Raw genomic sequence first — 24,373 nt, 5'->3', positions numbered from 1 at the left:
AACTGTGGGGTTGAAGCCCAGCAGAAAATATGATAAAAACAACTTCTTTATTATCACATATGCTCCTTGATTGCCTCAAATTAAATCTTTTCATAAAAACGTATTATTCATATTAACATATTAAGCTTAAAACAATTATCCACAAAAAAGCAACTAATGAACACTGCACAAAAAATGCCACTGTAAATAAGTCATGACATACTCGTAAAAACACAACAATCCATGCTTCAGCGTATACTGCAACCCAGGAGAGTCAAAGATAATTTAAACTCAAGAAGAATAAGCTGTCAAGTCATCTACGTTTACATTTCACTTTAAACTGAACAAATAAATAAGGTACGCAAAGATATACTTTGAAATGCACTTAAATGACAGTAAGTAGCAACAATCCCAGTGTGTCAATACAAGAAAAACACCCCCATCATCAAGTAAATATTAACACAGAGAGCTTCAAAAGACGCGCGGTTCTCTCGCTGATGGGTTTTGGCAGTTTGCACAGACAGATACATGTTTCCTCTAAAGCAGTCACTTTTTCAGAGAAACACCACTGCCCTTATTCATATGTTGTGAGCACAGAGCATGCTGCGTGAGTGGAGGCATGCTACTGGAAGTAAAGGCACTCAGCGTGGCCTGCAGGCATCCTCCACCCCCAGAACCTTCTTGCTATACACCTTAAAATCATCTTTTGTTTCCATGTGTTAGACAGAGCAATGCTGCTACAGTTCCTCGATCGTGGTCGTACTTCTCGGTTCTAAAGACCTAATGCAGTGTGTTTGATGCCACTAAATCCCATTTGGTTTACATGATTGGTTAGGTGTGAGGCAGTGTATCAATATATGGATACTGTCGGTCCAGCAATGTCTATTTACAGCTGAGTGAGTCATGGACACACGCAGCTTTAGCAACTTTGTACACCTTCATCAATAGTTAAACTTTAAAATTCAGCAACCCAAGACTCTTTACGCCTCACTGAACTAATTGGAGATGTTGAAGAAGCGATCAGATCACTGTCCTTTCTATGGAGCTTTTCTCTTGGCTTTTGTTAGGTTCCTCAGCTTCACCTATTCTCATTTATGCTAACGGCCACCATGGGGTGACTCCTACATGGAAAATAAGAACGACTGAAGAGTGGCCTCTGTACAGCCAATGAGAAAAATGTATCCTATTTCTCAGATGATTTACAACTAGAGCAAACATTTCTGTAATGTTGCTAGTTTCAATAGATGATGATATTTATATGCTTTGGTGCACAGCTAACCTTCATCCAGTGTCTTCAGGTTCTCATCAGATCTGAACCATGCTTGTTACGCCCCCTGATGGAGACGGCCGGAACACTTAGGATTTCAAAACATTATGATGGGTATGTCTATCTTTTATGAACGGGGAAGAACCACTGTGGTGGGCTCAGCGACTAGAAGTACTAGACATGGAAGAAGCTACATGTACCATTTGAGCATCGGTGTATGCAGAAGTATCCCAGTTATGTTTTGTATATGTTTTGGTTTCAGAAATCTGGATAAGGCTATAACCCAGTTTTAACGGGACAGCTATGTAGGTTATAGGAGGCTTGATTAGCTTTAAACAGTTGGCCTGAACCAACTGGGTCCCTGTAGAGTCTTTTATATATCATGTTCTGACTTTTATCAGAATCAGGATAAGTTTCCAAATCAAATTTCCATGTACATTTGATGAGTTCTGAGGTAATAAACAATCACTGTAATCACTGAGATCATTGCTGAGGAGACGGCAAACCTTCATTTTGAATTTTACAGTACACAAATATACAGAATAAGTTCCGAGTAAATACCTTCCCTGCTTTTTGTGAAGGGCTAAATTATTTTCTAACAAAAGATGATATGATGATCTGAAAATGCAAGTTAGTTTTTTTTAATTGACTTTTTATTCAAAGTAAGGTAAATAGTCTTCCTGCTAATAACAATAATTGTTGTAACCTTGCTAATGACGCATGAATATAAAACTAAAACTGGATTTTTTTAAGGATGTGTAAAAAACCCCCAAACCTTTAAATCTTCTGCCTTAAATATGAAGTTATTATGCTGAAAATATGTAATATCCTGCTGTGCTTTTATGGTTTTGGGTTCATGGCTGTCATCACCCGTCAGCAAGTATCTGTTGAACACAGTGAAAAACCTGAAATTAAACATCCTGTTGTAGTTCTCAGGAATGGTGAAGACCAAACATGAGTTATGTTTATCAGGTGACCAGAAATATGCTTCCAAATTAGTGCTGTGATTTACGATGCTAAATGTTGAACATTTTGGCTAATCACTTAAAATCCCCAGAGGTCTCAATCATGATCTCATTATCCTTAAAGTATTTACATCCTTGTAAGACACTGGACATGACAGTGACAGAATCATGTTTCAAAATGCTACACGCTGCTTGTCTAGCAGTATTCCTCTCCCTGTGGATCTGGCAGGTCATTGAGGTCTAAGAAGATGGAGGTGTTGGACAGCTTGCGTCCACCTGACGACAGGTCGAGCAGTTCCTCGGCAGTGCTCGGCACAGAGCTGATGTACATGTCCCACACCTGCTCCGGAGAGTCCAGCTCCAACAGCTTCTGCTTGATCTTCAGGTTCTTCTCAATGTTCCTGCGCTTGTGCTTGAACTCCAGGATGGTTTTGGTGTAGCGGTTGATGGTGGTGACTGAGGATGCCATGCAGGCCGTGAAGGAGCTCCATGCCAAACTAAGGAAAGAAACGAAAACACCATGAACTCCTTCATTTGCTCCATATTCAACACCCTTTGTTCAGTTTTCTATCCTTTACAGAACCTGAGCTAATCCTTTGATATACTAACATTTAAATCGTGGCCACTCCCAATAAAAATGTCACATTCTTCAACTCTGGCACCTCCACCTCCTTACTTTAACCTCTTAAGCCCCAAGCCTACCTTTTGCCCCCGTATCAGGGGGAGTTGGGGCTTAAGAGGTTAAATACTGATAGCAGACTAGGTATGACAAATGCATCCTCAAGTGAAAGCATTCATAGAAACATGAAAATATGATTTTGAAAACTTTATCTTGATAGAAAGTCTCTTTTATTTAATGATCAAAACACAAAAAGCCTCTTTCCTCCAAAATTCAGACTACTGAAAACAGGTTGTCATATTATTTTGATATCTTGGGAAAACAGTTACTTTGTGACAACATAAAATACTGTCAAGGTAATTTTTTTTGTCACGATCAAGTAATAATAATTATTTGACAAGTAAACAAAGGGGTTGCTTTGTTTTTATGTGCAACACGCACATGGCTGCATGACAATGTGTAATTTATAGATGTGCTATCTGTACAAAACTATGATTAGAAGGAATCATTGTTGAGTTACAGTCAGTTCACCGATTTTGCTACAAATAAATTTAAAAAAGACGTCAGAATTTAATGCTCAGAAAAATTCTCCAAACTCGGCTTGGAGTGACTCACAAACCTTGTTGATTTTTAGATTATATGTCCGAACAAAAACTTTGAAAGACTTCCAGAAAGCCTGGAGAATTATTGTTCAAGAGCACTTTAAAAATGACACGAATGTCTGGCTGCTTGGGAGCAAAATAAAAAGAACCAACATCACTCACATGTATGACCAGCTATAGTCCCACGTCTGAGGTTTCCAGTCCTCTGGGCCCAGACTGACTGTCAGCTGGAAGGCTGTGGTGAACATCATGTGGGCTACCATCCCCAACAGACCTGGACACACACACGTACACAAACACTGATAAATCAATAAGATTTACCCACACTGGCAGCCAAAGAACCTGCTAAGTGTATTTCTTGATAGCCACCACTTGATGGCAGTATTGCACAATGTAACACATGACGACGCATACACGAGCAGCTGTTTGCAACCATATACATGTCAAACACTGCTATTACACAAAGTTTAAACCTCTAAGAACGCAATAAAATAGAGCAGAAGAATTTTCTCTAACTACCTCTCAGCTATTTAACATATCCTTTGACCAATCCCAGGATATGAAACCACAGAACTAACTAAAATATTATTAAAAATGAGTATTAATGGTCTAATAATTCAATAACACTGTCACATGGACTGATTAGTCATACTCTGTATTTGCTGAATCTGCATGTTTCCTTCACTATTCATTTTACTGCAAGGGGTACTGAGCTACAGTGAGTCACTGTTTAAGCGAGTCACACCGAGTAGTGCTGCTATCTACAGAATGTATTTCTTTTAGGGTTGGCAAATGATCACATACAGAGAGAAATATTACAGGAGCTGAAATTCTAACTATGTGGCCAGACTAGGCACTGATTCTCTGTTTCTTTACTTATTTCACACATTCTTAAAACGAAATAAATACATAAAGAAAAATAGACAAGACTTCACTAACAGCTGAAAAATCAATCAGAAAAGTCCAAGTGGAGCACAAAATAAAACTAAAACTGTGAGAAATAAACAGTGAAATGCAACTTTCAGGTGTACCAACTTTTCTTTGTCTACTGCATTATTATTTTCTCATTTATTCCTTAATAACCAGAAGAAGTAGCAGCGCACCAAGGAACTGGGAACAACACGGAGAACTCTGATAAAAAAGTTTTTAAAAAATATTACATAAGCTGCGGCATTTAAATCACACGCGGTTGTTCAATCTTGGCTAGCCTATGACCCAGCAGGTGCCACTGTTTCTTGTTCTTAGCTGGTACATCGCGTGGTCTTCTGCTGCTGCACCCATCTGCTTCACCTGGTTCATTCAGAGATGCACTTCTGCGTACTGCAGATGTAACCAAGGGAGCTTTGTTGCTTTCTTATCAGCTCAAAGTATTCTGGCATTCTCTTCTGACCTCTGACATCAACAACACATTTTCTCCCAGTTTCTGACAATTCTCTGTACACCCTGGAGGTGATTATGTGGGAAGCACCCAGTAGATCATAAGTTTCTGAAAGGACCAGGTTGTTGCCAGGCAGACCAGCTTGCCTGGCAACAACAACCCTCCCACCGTCAAAGCCACTTAAGTCAACGTTCTTCTCCATTCTGATGCTCGGTTTGAATATCAGCAGGACATCTTCACCATGCCTACTTACCTGAAACCACTGGGTCCCTGTTACAGTGATGGATTAGTATTTTTACCTTAACAAAGTGGCCACTGAGTGCATCTCTTAAGCTCATAAGATTCGCTCTGTCACACCAAACACATCATATCCTCCTTCTCTACATCCATGAATCCCAAACTGTCTGTCTGATGTACTCATTTCTAATCTTGTCCATCATTTCCAATGAAAAATTTAACATCTTCAACTCCGCCACCAGCTCCCACTTTTGTCTTTTTGTTAGTGCCACCATCTCCAACCATATATTATAGCAGACCTAACTAGTATCTAGTAACTTTGCCTTTCACTTTTGCCATCCTTGTGTCTGCACTTTGTCGGTGTTTTAAACCATTCATTGAAGAGAGCTTTTTGTTATGTTAGTGAGTAATTAATGTACTATTTTTCATTAACTATTAGTTAATTATAAACTGGGTGTATTTTACCGTTTTATTTGAAAACATGGCACAGCTACTGCTCCCAAAACAGCCTCTGTGAGCAGCTCCTGCTAAAGTAGGTATATCCAGGCCCACAATTTCCCATGATGACAAGCTGACTCACGAGGTGAAAACAATACCATTCACAGTGCTGCTGCTGCTAATAAATCTTGCAGTAAATTTCAGAATACAGCAGTGTTGGTGGAGTTATTTACTTTTGCACGTAAGCAGGCTTCTGCTTGGGAATAGGATCAACTAATGCAATGAAAGAAATGAAGGCATAAATATGGTAATTACAGCCAATCTCAGCGTGCCACTGTTTGTGAGATGAAGACCACGAGAGTCAAGGGGAAAACAGAGAGACAATTCATTTTTCCCTAAACCCTGTTCCCTTTAAGCTTCTGTTGCTAGGCATGCTCAGCTCAAGGCCAATATGCAATTTACAAGGAAAACAACAAAGGTTTTTAACTAATTGTAATTTTTACACTACATTTGAATCAAACAGTTGAGTTACACCAGCAACACGCTGGTGAAAAACATATTTTGTAGAAACATTCATCCATCCAGTTTTGGCTGCTTATCTGTGGCTGGGTTGTGTTGGCAGCAGTGGAGCAGAGAAACCCAGACCTCAGACCTCAGGTAATGGTAGGAGGGTAGAGCTGAATTTCTCCCAGCACTGCCTTATTCTCACCTGCCTTTAATCCTAACTGCACACCAGTAAACATTCAGAAAAGCATCTAGCACAGATGCAATGCACCCCAATGATATAGATGTGGTGATTTAGCATTCCAATATTCTGATATATCAGGCGATATTTTTTCTTTTAGACACACGACAGGAAAATAGATTTCCCTATAATTTACTGTTAAAAACACCCAACATTCGACCCCTGGTGGATTGGAGTGTTTCTCCTACATCTTTTTTCGAGTTTAAAATTTTCATTTATTGGCCATTATAAATGCTGTCGCTAGCAGATTATCAAAAAAGCTAATATTAGCTTTTAATATCAGCCCTCCTATAATACTGATATTATTAATTTGATAAAATACATCCACAGACAGAACTATATATAGCAACCTATGAAAGGACTCAAAACTGCCTTGTCAAAGTGTCCTCAGGGTCACATTCGTCTCAAAGATACGTGTGAGTCATTGCAATACAATAACACACGCACACACACACACGCACACACACACACACACACACACACACACACACACACACACACACACACACACACACACTAGACTAAACAAGGAAAAAAAATATATTAGCAATGCTGTTGCTACTGCTAGCACATGAGCTGTAGTTAGCAAACAAGCGACAGTTAGCTTACTTTGTGAACTGGCTGAAGTTTTTATGTAGCTGTAGCTTTTTTTTCTAGCCAAATGATTTTAAAAACCCAAACAGTAACATTCTGTACTTTTACTTGCGATACTGAGCAAGTAAAAGTAAAACTATGCATCTTGGGCAGCAAGTTAGCTTTCCAACTAGCTTAAGATCCATGTAGAATACATGAAAATACGAAAGGAAAATGATGGATAAGAACATGCACAAGCTTTCCTAACTAACTTAACTTTTTTCAACTTTGTTAAAATTATGAAGTTTTTGAATGTACTACTAATTAGAGATAATAAAGCTTTATACTCAGAGGAACCATTAACTGGATGCAGCAGTGCCTGCCACAAACATACTTTTTTGTTCGTTCTAAACAAATTTACTCTTTAGTTTTTATTTTATTAAAAAACAAACGGTTCATTAATAGCGCAGTACAGTGTTTCACCTTTTATGATGGTAATAATGAAAACTCTAGCCACGAAAGAGTCTTTCGCTATTATGCATATATTATTTATTCATACTGCTTTTTTTTGCTCTGTTCTTTTTAAGCAGCTCTTTATTATCTGGGCATGTTTGCAGGATAAATGCCAAAAATTGAGATTAAAACTAGAAATTAGAAAAAACTAACAGATATAGACAACACCAACGAATGACATGCTTGCTGCCATTTGTACTTCTCCCACATTTGCAGTGTTAAATGTATTAGAATATAAGCTGTTTAGCATCTTGGTACCATTTCCTGTTACATCTACCAGTTCAGCTTCCTGTGTACTTCAGGCATAGTTTATTTACAGTAGTGCAAACATATCTGCAGGATAAAATTGTCTGCTGTGGCAAATGTGAGAAAGAACAACTGTGAAAAATATTCCAATCTGATTTTGTGTAAAAAATGGAAAACAGCAAAGGTGTTAAAATTTCCTATCTTTGTGTAAATCATATTTAATATTTTTTTCTCTTTATGAATGGAAAAGATGGAAACAAAAAGCACACTCTGACTTTCAGCAAGCTGGATAACACTGATGGGAGATTGTACTGAGCTGGAGAAGCTAGAATAAAAGATAGCCCAGACATTACAAGACATCTCCTATTTATTTACACCCTTTTCATTATGTGAAGAAATCTCATGCTCAACAGGCGTGCTTTCATCCTGTAATAGGACAACTATTGTTTGTTGGAGGTTTCAGCAGCCATCAACTGAGTCCAATCCATATATACCAAGAACTGGGTGCAAAACGTAAAGTAGAGATTAGCAGCATCTTCCACTTATCCGGTATACTCTTTGTCCTTTCATATTCTTCCCATCTCTTCCCCTCGTCTGCCTCTTGCTTGGTTTTCTGTGCTTCGCTTCATTTATTATTTTCATCTTTGCACCTGATTTTTTTGTGCTGGATTTTGCCTGTAGCCTACCAATCCGATTACCACATAAGCCCCCCCCCCTCCACAAATCCCTGGGCCGAACATGAGTGCACCAGATTCAGTACCAAACACCTAAATTCTCATCTCATCCCTATCAGAGCTCATGTTTATTCCTAAAGATATGACAGTGCTACATTATCATAATGTTATGCAGATCAGAGGCAGCCGTGCATCAGGATGAGTGGAACAAATTGCAGTCCCGAGTCTCAGCACGTTCTGTCATCTGGAAATTATGCTTGTTCTCCTAATACAAGGTCACTTTTTTCCAAAAGAAGTCAATACATGCCATTGCAAGGTTATTTATTTTTAGTGTCAAAGCACTTAACATATACAAGCAGCCTCAGAGATGTGACGCTTTTGATCCAGTTCAGCCGTACAACATCGAGAAAGCAGTTTAGCCTAATCTGTGCTGCAAAGCTCTCTCACAGTCAACAGGGGGCACCTAGATTTTTTTAATCTGTTTTGTCATTGTGCACAAGCTACAACTGAAGTCTGACACTAAGGATTATTTGTCCTTTATCACGCTGTTTGGAAAATGACTATTCATCCAGTGTACAAAAGGTGGTTGAGCTTTTAATCCTGCGTTTAGAACTGCATGAGAAATCTGTCATACGACAAAGCGGATATGAAAAAAGAAAAAATACATGTGTTTTTTGTGGCTAATACAATACCGGTCACAGGATATGTCAAACTTTACACTTTTCATTTTTCGGCATGTCAGACCTATCAAATTGTAGCTATACATTATGCACAGCAACAACACCAAACTGCAAGTAGGGGCATGTCATTAATCTGCAATGCTCTCATGTGAAAGATTATACACAAACAATATGCTTTACTCAAAGTTACAAACACACGAAGAGCAATGAATTGTTTTTCTCTCTCTTGTGGGGCATTATGCCTCGTCTAATTCCAGTTGGCTGAAGAACAGTCTTTTTCTGAGTATCTGGTCAGAACATCAGAAACAGGATGTCACAGTGTGATTTCATACAAGAACACAGCAGAATTATTTTAGTACAGACCGAAAAACATTTATTGTTGAGAGATATTGTGCAACATATTCCCTCGTATTGGAATATTAGTAAATAATAGAACCACAATACCAAAAAGTTGGAATAGTGTATAAAGTGTAAGTAAGAAAAGAATAAACCCAATTGTTTAAACTGATAAATAATATTAGCTTATTGTAATTTAATGGCAGCAACACGTCTAACAGTGTGGTACAGGGACATGTTTACTACTGTGTAGTACCCCTTTTTTAACACCACTGCCCTAATACTGTCTGATATAGTATTCTACCTAGTCAACAGTGTTGGGTCTTCTTTGTTTTATTTTTCATTTTGCAATGCTTCAAATGTTTATAGGTTGAAGGTCTGAACAACTTCACTCTTCTACTACAAACCAACGCTGTTTTAATATCTGCAGTATGTGGTTCATGAGAAATATGGCTTGCTGAAATGTGCAAGGACTTCACCGAAAAAGTCAGGAGGATGTGTGCAAAAAAAAAAGAAAACACTAATTTCAAATTTCAATTCCTCTGACTACAAGAAGAGAGCATTCACAGGCTTCACAATTACACTGAAGATCATTATTATGAAATTTTCCCACAACTTATAGACACATGTTCTTGAACAGTGGGACTGGGGCAGCATGGTGACATGGTGGTCAGCTTTGCTGCCGCACAGCAAGAAGGTCCTGAGTTTAATTCTACCATCAGGATCAGGACGGGGTCTTCTTTTGTCGAGTTCGCATGTTCTCCCTGTGTTTGTGTGGGTTCTCTCTGCTTCCTCCCACAGTCCAAAGACATGCACTTAGGGGGGTTAGGTTCAATGGAAACTCTAAATTGCCCATAGGAGTGAATGTGAGTGCGAATGATTGTCTGTGCCTATGTGTTAGCGCTGCGACAGACTGGCGACCTGTCCAGGGTGTACCCTGCCTCTTGCCCTAAGACAGCTGGGATAGGCTCCAGCGACCCTGAAAAAGGATAAGCAGAAGCAAATGGATGGATGGTTCTCCTCATCTTTACTTCTGAGAAGCTGCCTTTCTAAGCTGCTCTTTTTATATTAAATTATGTTGGTTAAAACTGGGTTGTTGTCTTTGTTAGCTTCTTTACAATGTAAACAAATAATTTTGTTTCAAGGTGTTTTGTATGTTTTCATAGTGGGTTGTGTCTTTAGTCATAGTGCATGTTTTGCTGCGGTCCAAATACCTCTGAACTTGGCCTTCCAAAAAAGAAAAACAGGATTTGCTAGGTAGATAAGCTAGTTAGAGCCATTCATGTATCAATACAACATAAAACTTTTTTGCTTTTAAAACAGCTGGAGCACATTCATGTATAGAGCCTGGTCAGTGCTCTGCATATGGCTTGTTTAGTCAGTCACACATACACAACATTGGCAGGACAGGTTTTACAGTTTTACTTTTGCTCATGTTCAGTGCTGCCATCTTGGACCGTTACCTCGAGGGTTGGTAGGGCTACTCCAACCTTCCAAGTGGGAAATCCAAGTTGAGGGGGCATTCAAGATTCAAATTGTGACACTAAGAAATTCCAACTTATTAAGGAATGTGGCATTAGTGTATGCCTGTGAGTGTGCACACAACCATTTCCCTGCACCACTGTGGATTTTTCACAGGCATGAAACAGGACGACTCATAATATGTCATACATGAGGCTGACTGGTCAGTCAGGGCTGAGAATCCTGGAACTCGTTTGATTCTGATCTTTGGCTGGTTGATCTGTGCATTTCTACTTACCTACACTATCACAGCAGCTGCACTAGGTGCATCTTCTATGCATATTTTTTTTACTGTGCTAATATAGCTTCTCCTGAGCTTGTAGGCGTCCTGTTTTTCTTCAGCATCTAAGGATAGATTAGTACACTTGTAAGCATACAATATGCAGCCCAGCATACAGGACTGAAAAAAACAAGTACTGCTGTGTTACTGTGCTACTAGCCAGCATTCACAGGCTTGTCACTAGGTTACACATACTTGGTGAGCAGATGATTTCTCTAACATAACGATTGCTTTACTCCACTGACACTGAAATATTTGTTCTGTACATATAAAACATCTGCAGTCCTCCAACATAAAATCAAATTGTTACTTCTTGTTATATTTTGGTAGTTTCTTAAATAACTACAGGTTCATTGTGCCTTAAGTAGTCAAGCAACACATCCATGCACACTTTAGTACACTAGGCACACACTAATTTAAGAAATAGAAACAGAAAGTGTGGTTATCTAGCAGATGTTTGTCTCCATGTCAGAGATAAGTAAACTTGTTGCTGCTGCTGTGCCACGTTTCTCTTGCTTTGGAGATCAGTTGCTTTAAGCTGCAGGTATTAAGACAAGGTGCTGGAAGGTGGAAAAAAAAAAAGTTGTTAAAATTGAGAACACGCGTATTACCGGTAAGTGTTGTTAATCTAATCCGCCAGAGCATGTGTTCTTTGAAGTAGAGTTTAATTTTTATGGATATTTTATTTCATATTTATAAACTTGAACATTTTCAAAGGTGTTTTTGTAGTTTTCAGAGAGGTCTTTTTATGTGCTCTTATCAACTGAAGGCAAGTCTATGTTTTGAACTCCTTTCATCTATATGGTCCAGTGGAAAAAGCCAGAGTTTCAGAGTTTGTCTTGTGTATAGCTTTCTCATTAGAATGAAACTTTGAGGCTCTTTTTGTTTGGGCAGCATGAAAAAGGCAGAAAATAGCTGACAGTTGGCAAGTTAGAGTGTAACACAAATGGAGAATAGAGAGTTTGGAGAAACTTGCTTTTTTGAAAAAGTCAGAAAAGATTCTTTCATATCAAGAAAAATTGTATTAATAAGCTGTATTTAAATGGTGCATAACCGTTTTGTTTTTTTAATAAACTGCAATGTTTAAAAAGATTTTCTAAAAGTAATGCGAAATATAATTAAAGGAATACAAATGCTTTTTTGGTTTTGTTTATGAGAAACATGTCACATTTTTCTCAGATTGTTAAGTATCACCTAAAATAGCTCCAGATTGCTCAGTATTTCCTTCTGTCCCCTCAGGCTCTTTATACACTAGCGAGCAGCAGTCTCTGTCACACACAGTACAGTTAGCATGACCACTCTTACTATTGGAACAAATTGGCAGTTCCGCAGGCACCCGCTATTAAAACCACAGTTTTTATTTTTTTTAACACACACTCAGCACAAAAACTGAAGTTTTTACTCACATTGCTCACATTAATTACCCGAATTCAGCTCAACTTAAGTTCATTCCTCACATCAAAGTAAGCCTCTCTTTCTTTTACTTCCCCAATACGTCTGTTTTTCATCATCACCTCACACGCCTCATCATACGTCACATAACTGACAGGTGTAATAAAATTTCAGCTCAGACCTCATTAACATAACATATTCAGCCCATTAAAAAGAGAAACAAACTGTTACAAGGACACTAAACCGTTGATGTTTGAGAGCCGACGAACTGCAACAAAAGCCGTAAAAAAATTCTAAATGATTTTGTGTTTTAGAGAAATAAAAACTACACTCACACTTGAGTACCAGCCTCACAGATTTCACCCCCTCTATTTATGCAAACAGCTCACTTCTTCAGACAGCGAGCCATATATAAATAAAACATGACACATACGGCCTGGGTTGAGAGTTCACTCGCTATCTTACTGAACGTTACAGCTGGCAAAACACTGGGTAAGTGTGTGAAAACACGACTCCTGAGTTTAGTTGCAGGAGAGCATGCTAGGTTCAGCACCTATCAGGTGAAAATGAAAATATCACAAGACCACAACAGGATGACTGAGTGATGGTCAGTAGTTTTTCTGCTGTGATAGACAGACCCTGGAAAAGGTGTCAACCTTCAGCCTGCCCCTGCCAGTAAAATGCACCAGAAATAAATAGAAGATAAAATAAAATCATCCAGCATCGTCTACATCCATTTACTGTAAAGTAATGGCTTTTTAAATGCCAATTACTTGGGCATTTCAACACTGGAGTCTGGGGGACTGACTCACATATGGATCTAGCTTCAGTTGGCCATTAAAGGAACTGCAGATTTTGGCACTTCTGATTAGCTTCATTTGTCAGTCTCAGAGATTCCCATTTGGAAAGGAGATAATAAAGTCTCACAATTCACAGTGATGCACAATCCACAACGACACAAAAGCAAACTGTCAATATGATTAACAAGTGACAAATAAAAAAATCAGGTAAATCTTAGTTATCTTTTCCATCTTATAACATCCTTGCTACAGCGTTTTAAACCTTCACCAGTTTTTTAAACTGACAATAGGTTTGGAGGTGCATTTGATGGTCACCTGAACTCAAACTTTAAAGGCTTGAGCAGAGTGTTAGTACTGTTGCCATCTTGGTGATTTTAAAATGAGGAGTGATAAAACTGATAACCAGAGGAATATGTAAGGTACTGATCTGAACTGATCAGGAAAAGTCTTACTAAGGTCAAAGGAGCTGAAGGCTGTTTTTCCATAGACTTCCATGTAGCTTGATGCCTTTTTGAACATCCCTCCCTGCTGGCCATTAGAAATAATGCATGTTTAAGACACTTGCATCCATCTTTTATATACAGTTTGTGGTGATTTGAATGTAATGGCAATGTAGGTTTGAAGTAATTGTGATTACAAGCAGGGTGGGGTGGTGCTGATGTCATGACGATAAATATGATGCATTACCCATATCACTTTTATACAAATCTATTTGAATGAGAACTTTCAATTTGCTTTTTACTTCTTTTTTTTGTAAATATTCCAGTTTAAGGAAAAAGTAGGTCATTCCCAGTGTATTCATCTGCAAAAAAAGTCATATAGGATTAAGAAGGCACCTGATACACGATATGAAGTTTTGAGGACACTTAACTAGTAAGACTATAGCTCCGTCATTGCCTCATATGCCAACAGGATCAAAAGAGAACTTGGGTTACTCTGTACTAAAATCAAAGCAACAGTCAGACTAGGGGGAATCCAACTCTAACGTCAAACTAATCAATATGCAGCCTCAGGCTCACCACATATCCATATATGTCTCTTGAATGAATTTCTCTAATCTTCTTGGTCTCTTAAAGTTTTTAAAAACTTTGCCTTCTGATCAGGGGCTTTCCTACACAGACATAAAGCCGGATTCTTTGAAAAAGACAAATATGACAGAAAATTTGATCCAAGCAGAGACAAAAACCTCATTCTTGCACCAATTTCCAACAAAATACATTTCACTAAAACAGACTATTTGAAGAAAAGCATCAATCAAAGCAATGTCTTGTCTTAGAGTTAGATCAAAGAAGTAAAGTTTCGTTGGGTTTGAGCAAACGTAATATTTCCATTTTTTGTAATGCTTTCGGACACTGCTCTGTATCCACATTGTTCTTGATAGAGACTCTCCTTGTCGTGACCTTTTACCAAAATGAACAGTTTTTCTTTCCTACAGTAGGAAAGTCAGTATTGGGCATTAAAAGCATTTTAAAACACCTTTTATTCTGGTTTTACTGGTGATTCTATACATGCAGTATTTATGTTCCAGTGACCACTGAAATTACAGTTAATTTAGCTAATTAATTAAATTAGGTTTCAAGATGTCTGCAAAGTTACAAGCTTGATGCAAGCAGAAAATGTTATTGTGGATCTGACCAGCTTATATGTTTAAGTGAGTCATAGTGATGTTAAGTGGCTTAAAAAACAGAAAGTAGACTAGAATGACAATGAGTGAAAAAGCAGCCAATGTCCACAGGAAAACTTTGAAAGACCTTCAGAAAGCCTGGAAAACTATAGCTCAGGATCACTTTAAAAAATTACAAGAATCTAAATCGTTGTCAGTGTGGTTCTGGGAAGGTCAGGAGAGAAGTACAACCATCTATGAAACACAGGGCAGGCTTTGTCATGGTTCTGTGTTGGGGATCTTGATAAAACTGATAAAATTATGAACACAGAAAAGTGCCATCGGAGTTTAATCCACCATGCAAAACGATTTGGAAAGTATCTGATTGGTTTTTTGTCATGCTTTTTTCAGCATGACAATGAAACACAGAACAGAAAAGCACAAAATGAACACTATCAGTCATGGATTTGCCTTCCCAGTGCCTGAATCTCAACATTGATATTGAAGCAGTGTGGGATCATTTTGACAGAGAACTGAAAAAGAGGCAACCAGCATCCAAAGAAGTGCTTTGAATGTCCATCAAGGAGCCTGGAAAACTATCCTGAAGTCTACTTCAAGTCTATTTCATTTAGAAGAAAGCTTGAAAAACAGTTCAGACTGTTTATATATTGTTATCATACAGTACACACATATATATATATATATATATATATATATATATATATATATATATATATATATACACATCAGGAAGATGGCCCCAAGCGACCACGTGCTCAGTGAATACCTCAGGCAGTAGAAACCCAAGAAAGAGGAAGGCGAGGAACCATCATGGAAGGACAGGCCCCTGCACAGTATGTACCACCGGCAGATAGAGTAAGTGGCTGATATCCAGTACAGATGGACGAAATGGTGGTGGCTAACCAACTGGACATAGTGGTGGTAGACAAACAGAAGAAGACGGCCGTAGTGATCGATGTAGCAGTTCTCAATGACAGCAACATCAGAAAGAAGGAACACAAGAAGCTCGAGAAATACCAAGGGCTCAGAGAAGAGCTCGAGAAAATATGGAGGGTGAAGGTAACGGTGGTCCCCGTGGTAATCGGAGCACCAGGTGCGGTGACTCCCAAGCTAGGCGAGTGGCTCCAGCAGATCCCGGGAACAACATTGGAGATCTCTTTCCAGAAGAGAGCAGTCCTAGGAATAGCTAAGATACTGCGCAGGACCCTCAAGCTCCCAGGCCTCTGGTAGAGGACCCGAGCTTGAAGGATTGACCGCCCACAGGGGCAAGCGGGGGATTTTTCTTTTTTTTTTTTTACATATATGCTGTAGGACTGCATGTTTCAGTCTCTGCATGTATTTCCCGTTTTCCTCATAATATATAAAGAAATGAGAAGGCTCAAGACTTTTGCACATTACTGCATTTCGGTTTATGAATGGATTAAACAAATCCAACACATCATGCTAATTTATGACGTTATCATGTTTTAGACATATTTCAATAAAGCCAGACTAGCTGTTCTCTGCTGCCTCAGGTCTTTAAATTAAGCAATGCTAAACAATATGTGTCTCTAGCCAGAGATGAGAAGAGTACTGATTCTCTCATGTCACTGACATAACAAAAGCTGGTAAGTGTGTTTCACAAAATGCTAACATATTTTGGGTGAGCCGTGGATCAAGTATAGCATCAGTTTTACTCCAGGCCTACAAGCGTCTTTTCTATAGTCTAACTAGAACTGCCTGTAGTTAAAGAATAGATACAGTACACACATATGTTACAACCTTTAAGCATTAAATAAATTGGTCAAAGTGTGGACCTCGGTTTTACAGGTTGTACGATTCTTCAGCCTGTAGCCTTTTCTGTTTTTTAAAAAACACATTTTCTGAATTTCACCTGTCAAAGCAGCAAAAAGCTGTGAGTCACTGTCGTGGAGTCGAGTATCTTTCATTGCTGAATCACTGCCCAGAGTGTGGTGGTCGGGATCATTTTCACAGAGTGGATTAGAGAGAAGGTCATTGTTAATTCCTCCACCGAGAGAGGGAGGCAGACTGCAAACCGGCTGGAAATCTTTTCAGGGCTGAGAGGCTACAACTGGCCTGAATATATGACTGGATAAATGCCAACAAGGAAGCAGAACTAAGGACTCAGTGGTTTTAAAGTTAAACAGAAACGGAATAAAATCAGTATATATCTCAAGCGTTTGCTATAGTTTTCTTACAGTACTTAGCAAAAGTGTATTTAAAGCTTGGATAAACGTTCCTGCAGTAAATGTTAATTTTTATTTTGGGGTCCTCTACAGGGCATGACTTTTCAGTTTTATATTAGCAAAGAATGCGGTGACTTCATGGACAAGGAGCCTAACATCAATGCAATACTGTCACTATTCATTTGGTGCATCGGTATGTTACCAAAATCAGGTGAAGTTACAGGATGCTGTCTTTTTGTGCGTTACATAATGCTGAAAAATACATTCTTGAGTGCACAGGAGCTGCCAATGCCTCAACAGGACCTAATAAAATTTAATAGTAACCTTGCCATTTAGGGAGGTTAAGAAAGTTTCACTTTGGAGTTTCAGATTCTCATGCTATCCAATGTAATCGCGTGCAAAAATAAGGGAAAGGCCCTTGTCCACAAAAAACAAAATGTGGTTCTTGATAGTTTTCCACATTTCAGCACTATAGCAATCCATAAATATTCTGTTTTTGCAAAAACTTGCAAGGTAGGCTAACTTCCTCCTCCTTAAATAAATATAAACTTAATAGTTTAGTGAGTTGTAAAAAGGAGAGCATGGCTTAAACCACGACAAAAACTACAACTGACTGAAAAATGGCTCGAATTCAAATTCATATGCTCTTCTTCATATTGCAAGTTATCAGCGCATTTGATAACAAACCTGGCTGTCAAGTCTCTTAGCAATAATCAAACCAGAACACCAAAGAGACCACGATCCACCACAATTCACAGGTTTTTGGAAAGTCTGAAGTAGAGAAAAACAGGACAGCCATCAGTTCTAACGCCTCCCATTTGAGCCCCAGCCTACCCAAGCATGCAGTTGCCTCCAGGAACTAATCATGCCCTGTCCTTGTCCCTTACATTGAGTGCATGGCTGACAGCTCCTCCATCATCTCAGATTCTTTCATCATCCCGTGTACAAAGATGACATCACAACCCCTTAATGCAGAGCTAAGTATAAAAAATCTGAATTGTCTGCTTTGGTTTTCATCTAAAGCTCCAGATTTCCTCCAATGTCCTTGATCTGTCTTACTACTTTTTACCTGGAGGGGGTAAATTCTAAAACACCTCTTTCCCCCCCCTCAGGGCATATTGTTACACTCTTTCGGGAGCTTGTGAACTAGATGGGAAGAACTGCCAATGTATATCCTCATCAATATGCATGGAAGAGATCAGGTGAGAGGTACAACAGTGACTGTCTAAAGTCAATTGTAAAACATGGTAGAGGCTGTGGCTGCATTTCAGCCAGTGTTGCTGGAGAACTGGTCAAAATGACTCAATTAAACATTGAATGAGTTGAATGAATGCAGAAAAGTACTGTAAGACTTTGGCCCATCCTGCAAAAAAATCATCTGGAAAGCACTGGATTAGCAATAGCTTCTTCTTCTTTTTTTTAAGTACGACACATATCTAAAATAGTTGCAATAAAAGCATAACTGGATATGAAAATCAAACAATGGAACACTATCGGTTATGAACTGGAGTAATAGTAATGGAAGCAACATTTCAGTTTATATGTGACAAATGGAAGACAAAGACTCCTGGAAGCAGCATCTTTCTGATTTAAATTTCAATACTTTATTTTACTGACCAACGCTGTCTGAGCAGGTTTTGGTTACAAACACGTAGAAAGCAGAAGAAGATACTCAGTATCTGCTACCCACATATGATTGGCTTTACTGAAAATCCTCCCTTTAACGCAAGAGAACAACAATGAGTTCTAACTTTGGAAGCCAGTTAACCTAGTTTCAAGGTTTTCCAGTTGACTTTTGGGAGGCTATAAGACTCACTAATGGCAGCAACATATAGTTATATATAGTATAGTTAGTAATATGTCCAAATAAAAGCTCTTCTCATCTAAAGTGGAAAAAGATACTGACAACAATCACAGTATCTGTAATCTTTTCATTGGAGAGCACAAAACAAACATGAACAAAAATAGCGCTCATTGAATCACAACTATTTGATTTGATGCTTTTCACTAACTTGATGGCAAAGATGGTAATTATATTAATGCTTCTCACCTGACAGCACAGTGAATATGGCAGCAAAGGCGTTGAGCTTGAGCCCGTCGATGACGTTGCCGATGTGACACACTTCTATGGACATAAGGATGCCTCCGGTGGCCAGCAGGAGAATGTAGAGGCACTCTGCAACTATGCACAGCCACAGCACACCTGTGAAAACAGTTTGTTATAGCAAAGTAATGGCCAAGAGGAAGAAGACAAAAAATCAAGTTGTGTGGATGGTGGTGTTGAAGTGTGACGTCGTGGGGAGAGAGAAGGGAAATTGGGGCGTGAGGGAGAATATGGGTGAGCAAGGGTGAAGGAAGGGAGCAGAGACGTGAAAAGGCAGAGGAAGCGGGGAAGAGTGAGTGGAGAAAGGTGCACCGGCAACCCCATCCCCCGTATCATTAACCTTCACAGTCAGGGAGAGGATACAGAGCATGATCTACCCAGAGACGCAGAGCATTCTGAGCTGGAGTCTATATACGTGTTAGAACAAAATATCAGCGGATTTAAAAACCTGTCAGTGTACGCTGTAGTGTAATTGCATATATCACCCAAGGGCAGGCAGTTAGTGTGTGGTTAATTAATCATAAGGTGTGTAATAAACGTAACATGCCTGTTACCCAAAATATCCCTGAATGAATTGTGGACAGAAATACGTCCTTCAGCTAAAAATTCTTTTTCTTGCTTGCTTTAAATTGACTTCAGTAAAAGATTTCTTCAGTTTAATTTAGGCAGGTGGAAAAGATAGAGGCTTTAAAACACTGCAATTAAGCCCCTTCCATAGAAATGTTTCTTTGTTTTGCTAAATCCTAGTATTTTAATCATGATGCTGGCAAATGGTTTGCAAAGAGATGGATGCTCTAAACCTGTTGTACAGGGACAACGGTACAGGCTTCTGTTTAAAGAGTCTGGCATCCAAGTTATTGTTTCAGTCGCTGAAGATCTCTTTATACGAGGATCTATTTTGTCTTTGCGGCGAGGCTCATATGGAGTTGCCTGGTTACAGATTACTAATTTGCTGCCCACATCTTGTTATGCAGCATTTTACATGTCTGCACACAGTTAATTGTTTGCATAGTTAAAGAAAAGAAAGAAGCACATGTGTGTAGGAGGGATTAAAGGATAAAGATGGCATTTTTATTGAATTTTCTTCTTTTTGTATAAAACAACTGAATGAAACAAAGTGTTAGCCTGCCATTGTCTGAGGGAGTTAACCTCAGTCTTTCAAAACAGGTGTCAGTTAATTGTTTTTTCTTATTTTAAGACAGCAATATTTTTCTAAAACAGATGTACGCTGTAGTTTTTAGGCACTACAGTTCTTTGTGTTACTGAAATATACTGAAATAAGGCATTTTTGGGGATCTGGTTTTAGTGGAGGAGTGAGCTATAAACTGCGGTGGGTAGTAACTAATTACATTTACTCAGTTAAATTTACTTGAGTACGTTTTTGGGAAAAAAATACTTTTAGGAGTAGTTTTACTACACTGTACTTTTTACTGTTACTTGAGTAACATTGTTATGAAGTATTGATACTCTTGAGAAAAAAGTCTGGTTACTCAGTGTGAGTAACTTCACTGAATGAATAATAAACGTTTTAACCAAAAATGCACGAGACACAGACACAAATCTACAGTTTATGTCGAAGTGAGACTTCTTATTTGTTGTTTTAATGTTGTTCTATCTGCTGAGTCTGTTGTGCCATTTGGAGAAATAAAGTAACACCATATACTGTCACTGGAAGTATTTTACCTGTAGTATTATACTATTCTAACATATATTTATATCACCTTCTCTAAATATTAGTTCAATAATGAATTAGAAAAGTGTTTCTTCTGCTTAGATTTATTATTTTGTAATCATGTTATGTTCATGTTTTTTTGCTTTTCAGTCTTTAAAATTTGCACTAAACTTTATATTTTTGTCTGTCTGATTATCTAACTTGCCATCACCAGTGTGTGAATGGGTGGATGACTGGATGTGTAAAGCGTTTTGGGGTCCTTAGAGACTAGTAAAGCGCTATATAAATACAGGCCATTTACCATTTATCTCATTTTTAAAAATTAAATCAGATGTTATGATCAGTTACTCAGTATTCAAATAGCCTTTTTCACTAAATACTCTTTTACTCTTACTTGAGTAATTTCTTGGATGGCTACTTTTTATTTTTAGTAAAACTATGTTGAGGTAGTGCTACTTTTACTTGAGTACAATTTTTTGGCTACTCTACCCACCTCTGTCTATAAATGACACAAAAAGGAAGATTTCTGACAGCAACTACAACTGAGTGAAACCCTCCCAAAAAACCTTGTTGTCAGTTTTTTCTGGAAATAAAGAAGCAGGTTGGGCTCAGTGGAAGAATCAGGCTTTGGATTTACATTTTCCCCTCTCTTCCCCGCTGATGGTCTAGAAAATATTCCCATTTTTTTATGATAAAAAAATAATTTTTTTGTTTTGCTAAGTCTGGTACAATACGTATCTTCTCTGTCATGTCGTACTGCCTCCTGACAAAATAAACTGAACTTTTACTATAAAATTCTGACTGAGAAAAAATGAATAAGAAAAACTGAGTATCAAACATAATATACATAATATATTCACTACGTGCTAGCTCTAATTAAAATTTAGGAGTTGAGATTTTGGGAAACATTTTTGACCCTGTGAATGTGACCCACGGGAGGATCTGCTTAATTAATGGCACTGTTGGTGCCAGGAAATATAGCACAGATATTTTTCTCTTCTGCTTGGTTTACTTAAAAATGACATCAGTTATTAGTTTCCTAATGACTTCATGATCTTAATCATGAAGTTTAATGTGCTATATAGGTTTTGTTCATTTTTCTATGTCAGTCTCATTTGGGATCAAAACATTATTATGATTTAGGGTGTGGCTATTTTCTGATTGACAAGTTGCTGTTTCAAGGGGGGTTAGTGTCTGTGGGCTCTCATCCACACTCACCCCTTGTTTTTCATATTGGGTTGGAAAAACAAAAGCAGGAAGTTAACAGAAAGATTATTTTGTGGCTATGGTAGTTCATCAACCAGTGCGTGACATCATGATGACTGTTTCCAACCTCCACCCAAGACCCAGATGTGGCTTAATCCCCATTTTGAAATAGTACGAGAATATGAGATTGACCATCAGAAAAATGCATGTTTAACGCACTTCCCCACTGACTTTGTCAGACCCAGAGACCAAGATCCTCTTTCATTTGTACTCTGTGTGCTAAACACCGAGAATGCAACGAGAGGCAGATTTTAGCACAACAGCAGCGTTCGGGGCACTAATTAACTGGGAGAAAACCACGTGGATCTGATTGATTTACTGTTTTGGTTTCTTATTGCCTAGCAGCAGCACAAGTGATTAGGTCATCCACAACTCCATGGTGTCACCAATAGCTGTTGATTTTTTTTTTTCCAATATAGGATAATTATGTGAGAAAAAAATCTGGGGTGGAACCTGACTCACTTTCAAATGACAGGAAGTCAGTGCTGATGAAGAAGAAGATGAAGAAAAAACTTAATACATCACTTGGAGGCCTAAAGACGCTTAAACAAATGTCTAGAAAAAAAATATCTGAAAGAGGGTCAGTGGAGAACCAAATGACTTTGGCCAGCATTTCATCACACTGACAAAATTACTGAAACGTCCACTTCAGATTCATCTGCTTATTTAGAGTCACAAGAAAGCAGCCATACAGATGACAGAGATCTTTGGGTTATTTTAAGCCTTGAGATGACAAAACTGATAAAGGCTCTGATTGACTGAGAATTTTGCCATGTCCCTGAAAAAGTCTTTATTTGCAGTAACATTTTATATGTAAAAGAACCCCAAAAACAAACAAAAACCAAAAAAACTTACCTCTTTCGTTTGATGGTGCAACATAAAGGAAATTTCTGCAATTCTCACCTGTAAAAGAACGTAAATTAAACATTTATTTCATGTACCAAGCTGATAGCATGTCAGACTTCATATGTTTTTCCTCCATATTCCACAAAGATAAAGTTACGATGTAAAATTTTAAAGAAAAAGTTCCAGTCTGTGATTATGTAGTAACAAGAACACCCAACCCCCCTCACCCCCTCTTAGGGTGTCACAGTCTTCTGCCTGAAATGCAGCGTATAGCTGTGTGCTGGCCAGAAATTCTACTGTCAGTGCAACAAATGCATTTATGGTGGTCTGCACACGGACACGTAGTGCTTCACACTCAGTGATAGAAGAACCACTGAAGCGGGTGAAATATACCTTTAACTTTGATTTGTTCATGTTTTTGCTCATAAAAACTATTCCAAGAATAATTCAATTAATCAACATTACATATATTTAGTTTGCTCTTTTCAGGCTCCCAGACATGATTATTCCATTGTCTGCTTGTTTAATCATAAATATTACTAAATTGTGATTAATTAGCGTTTTATTCATGTATTTGTGTTTGCAATTTAAATGTCTTTGCGTGTACTGACATTACATCCTGAACCTGAGTTTATATAAATCTGTCTATGAACTTCTCTATCTGATATCCTTTGAACAATGGGCACAAAAACCTGTTAGTTAAATATAATACTCATTGTCAGATTATGACTTCCTGGTGACATTTCCATGTAATTTTCTCAGTAGTTTCCGTGATTAATCCCCAAATCCAGTCCTTGTTGATGTGGAACTGAACGTAAAAGTCAATGCATTAAAACCCGGACTTTTAATTTTATTTCATCGCAGCTGGAGCAGCACGTCTCCCTCCGTGACGCACCTCCTCAGCGCGCACAGCGGTCCCGCCGTCAGTCCGCCGTTACTTCTGTAGAAAACCAAACTTACCGGTCATGTTGATGTTCTGCTCGCAGGAGAACCAAATGCCGGTGTGAAACTTCCTCAACACGTACTTGTCCTCCCCGGTCTCCCAGATGTACTGCACCAGCCGCGTGTCGTTGATGTTGGTGCTGTTGAACCTGATGCAGAAGGACTGCTTGGTGGTGACCGGTCCTGTGCAGAACGGCTTCACCACTTTCCGTGTCCCTTCGCACCAGTAGCTGGTGGTGAGAGCCGACACAGCCAGGAACAAGGCGAGAAAGTTCAAGGTGAGAGCCAGCGATGCTCTCCGCCGCCGGTCTATCCCCATAACGGCAGAGGGAAGAAGTAAAGACGCCTAACTTAATCCCTCGCCCTGCGAGACACCGGATTCTGGTGACTTCTCCTCAAATCCTCATAATCCCGTTATTCCCATTAATATCCTCGGCTAATTATCACGGTACATCTGGCTTCTTCAGCGCGCTCTCGCTTCTGTTCCT

The 24,373-nt window shown here is 38.7% G+C and overlaps 1 protein-coding gene across 1 annotated transcript; it reads right to left on the bottom strand.

The window, feature by feature from the left end:
- Positions 1-28: 28 nt before the first annotated feature.
- Positions 29-24,373, bottom strand: gsg1l2b (gsg1-like 2b). Its single transcript, XM_086304975.1, has 5 exons — positions 23,904-24,373; positions 22,953-23,000; positions 19,106-19,258; positions 3,595-3,706; positions 29-2,708 (listed from the first exon to the last, which is right to left on the bottom strand). Exons 1-5 carry the CDS (start codon positions 24,202-24,204, stop codon positions 2,408-2,410), a joined length of 915 nt encoding a protein of 304 aa, XP_086161101.1. The 5' UTR covers positions 24,205-24,373; the 3' UTR covers positions 29-2,407.

Source organism: Aulonocara sp. 'chitande type north' Nkhata Bay, linkage group LG8 (genome assembly GCF_057382095.1).
Source record: "Aulonocara sp. 'chitande type north' Nkhata Bay isolate Kocher_YH1m ecotype deep benthic linkage group LG8, A_spYH_male_GT1.1, whole genome shotgun sequence".
NCBI lineage: Eukaryota > Metazoa > Chordata > Actinopteri > Cichliformes > Cichlidae > Aulonocara > Aulonocara sp. 'chitande type north' Nkhata Bay.
This window is presented reverse-complemented; position numbering and strand designations above follow the sequence as displayed.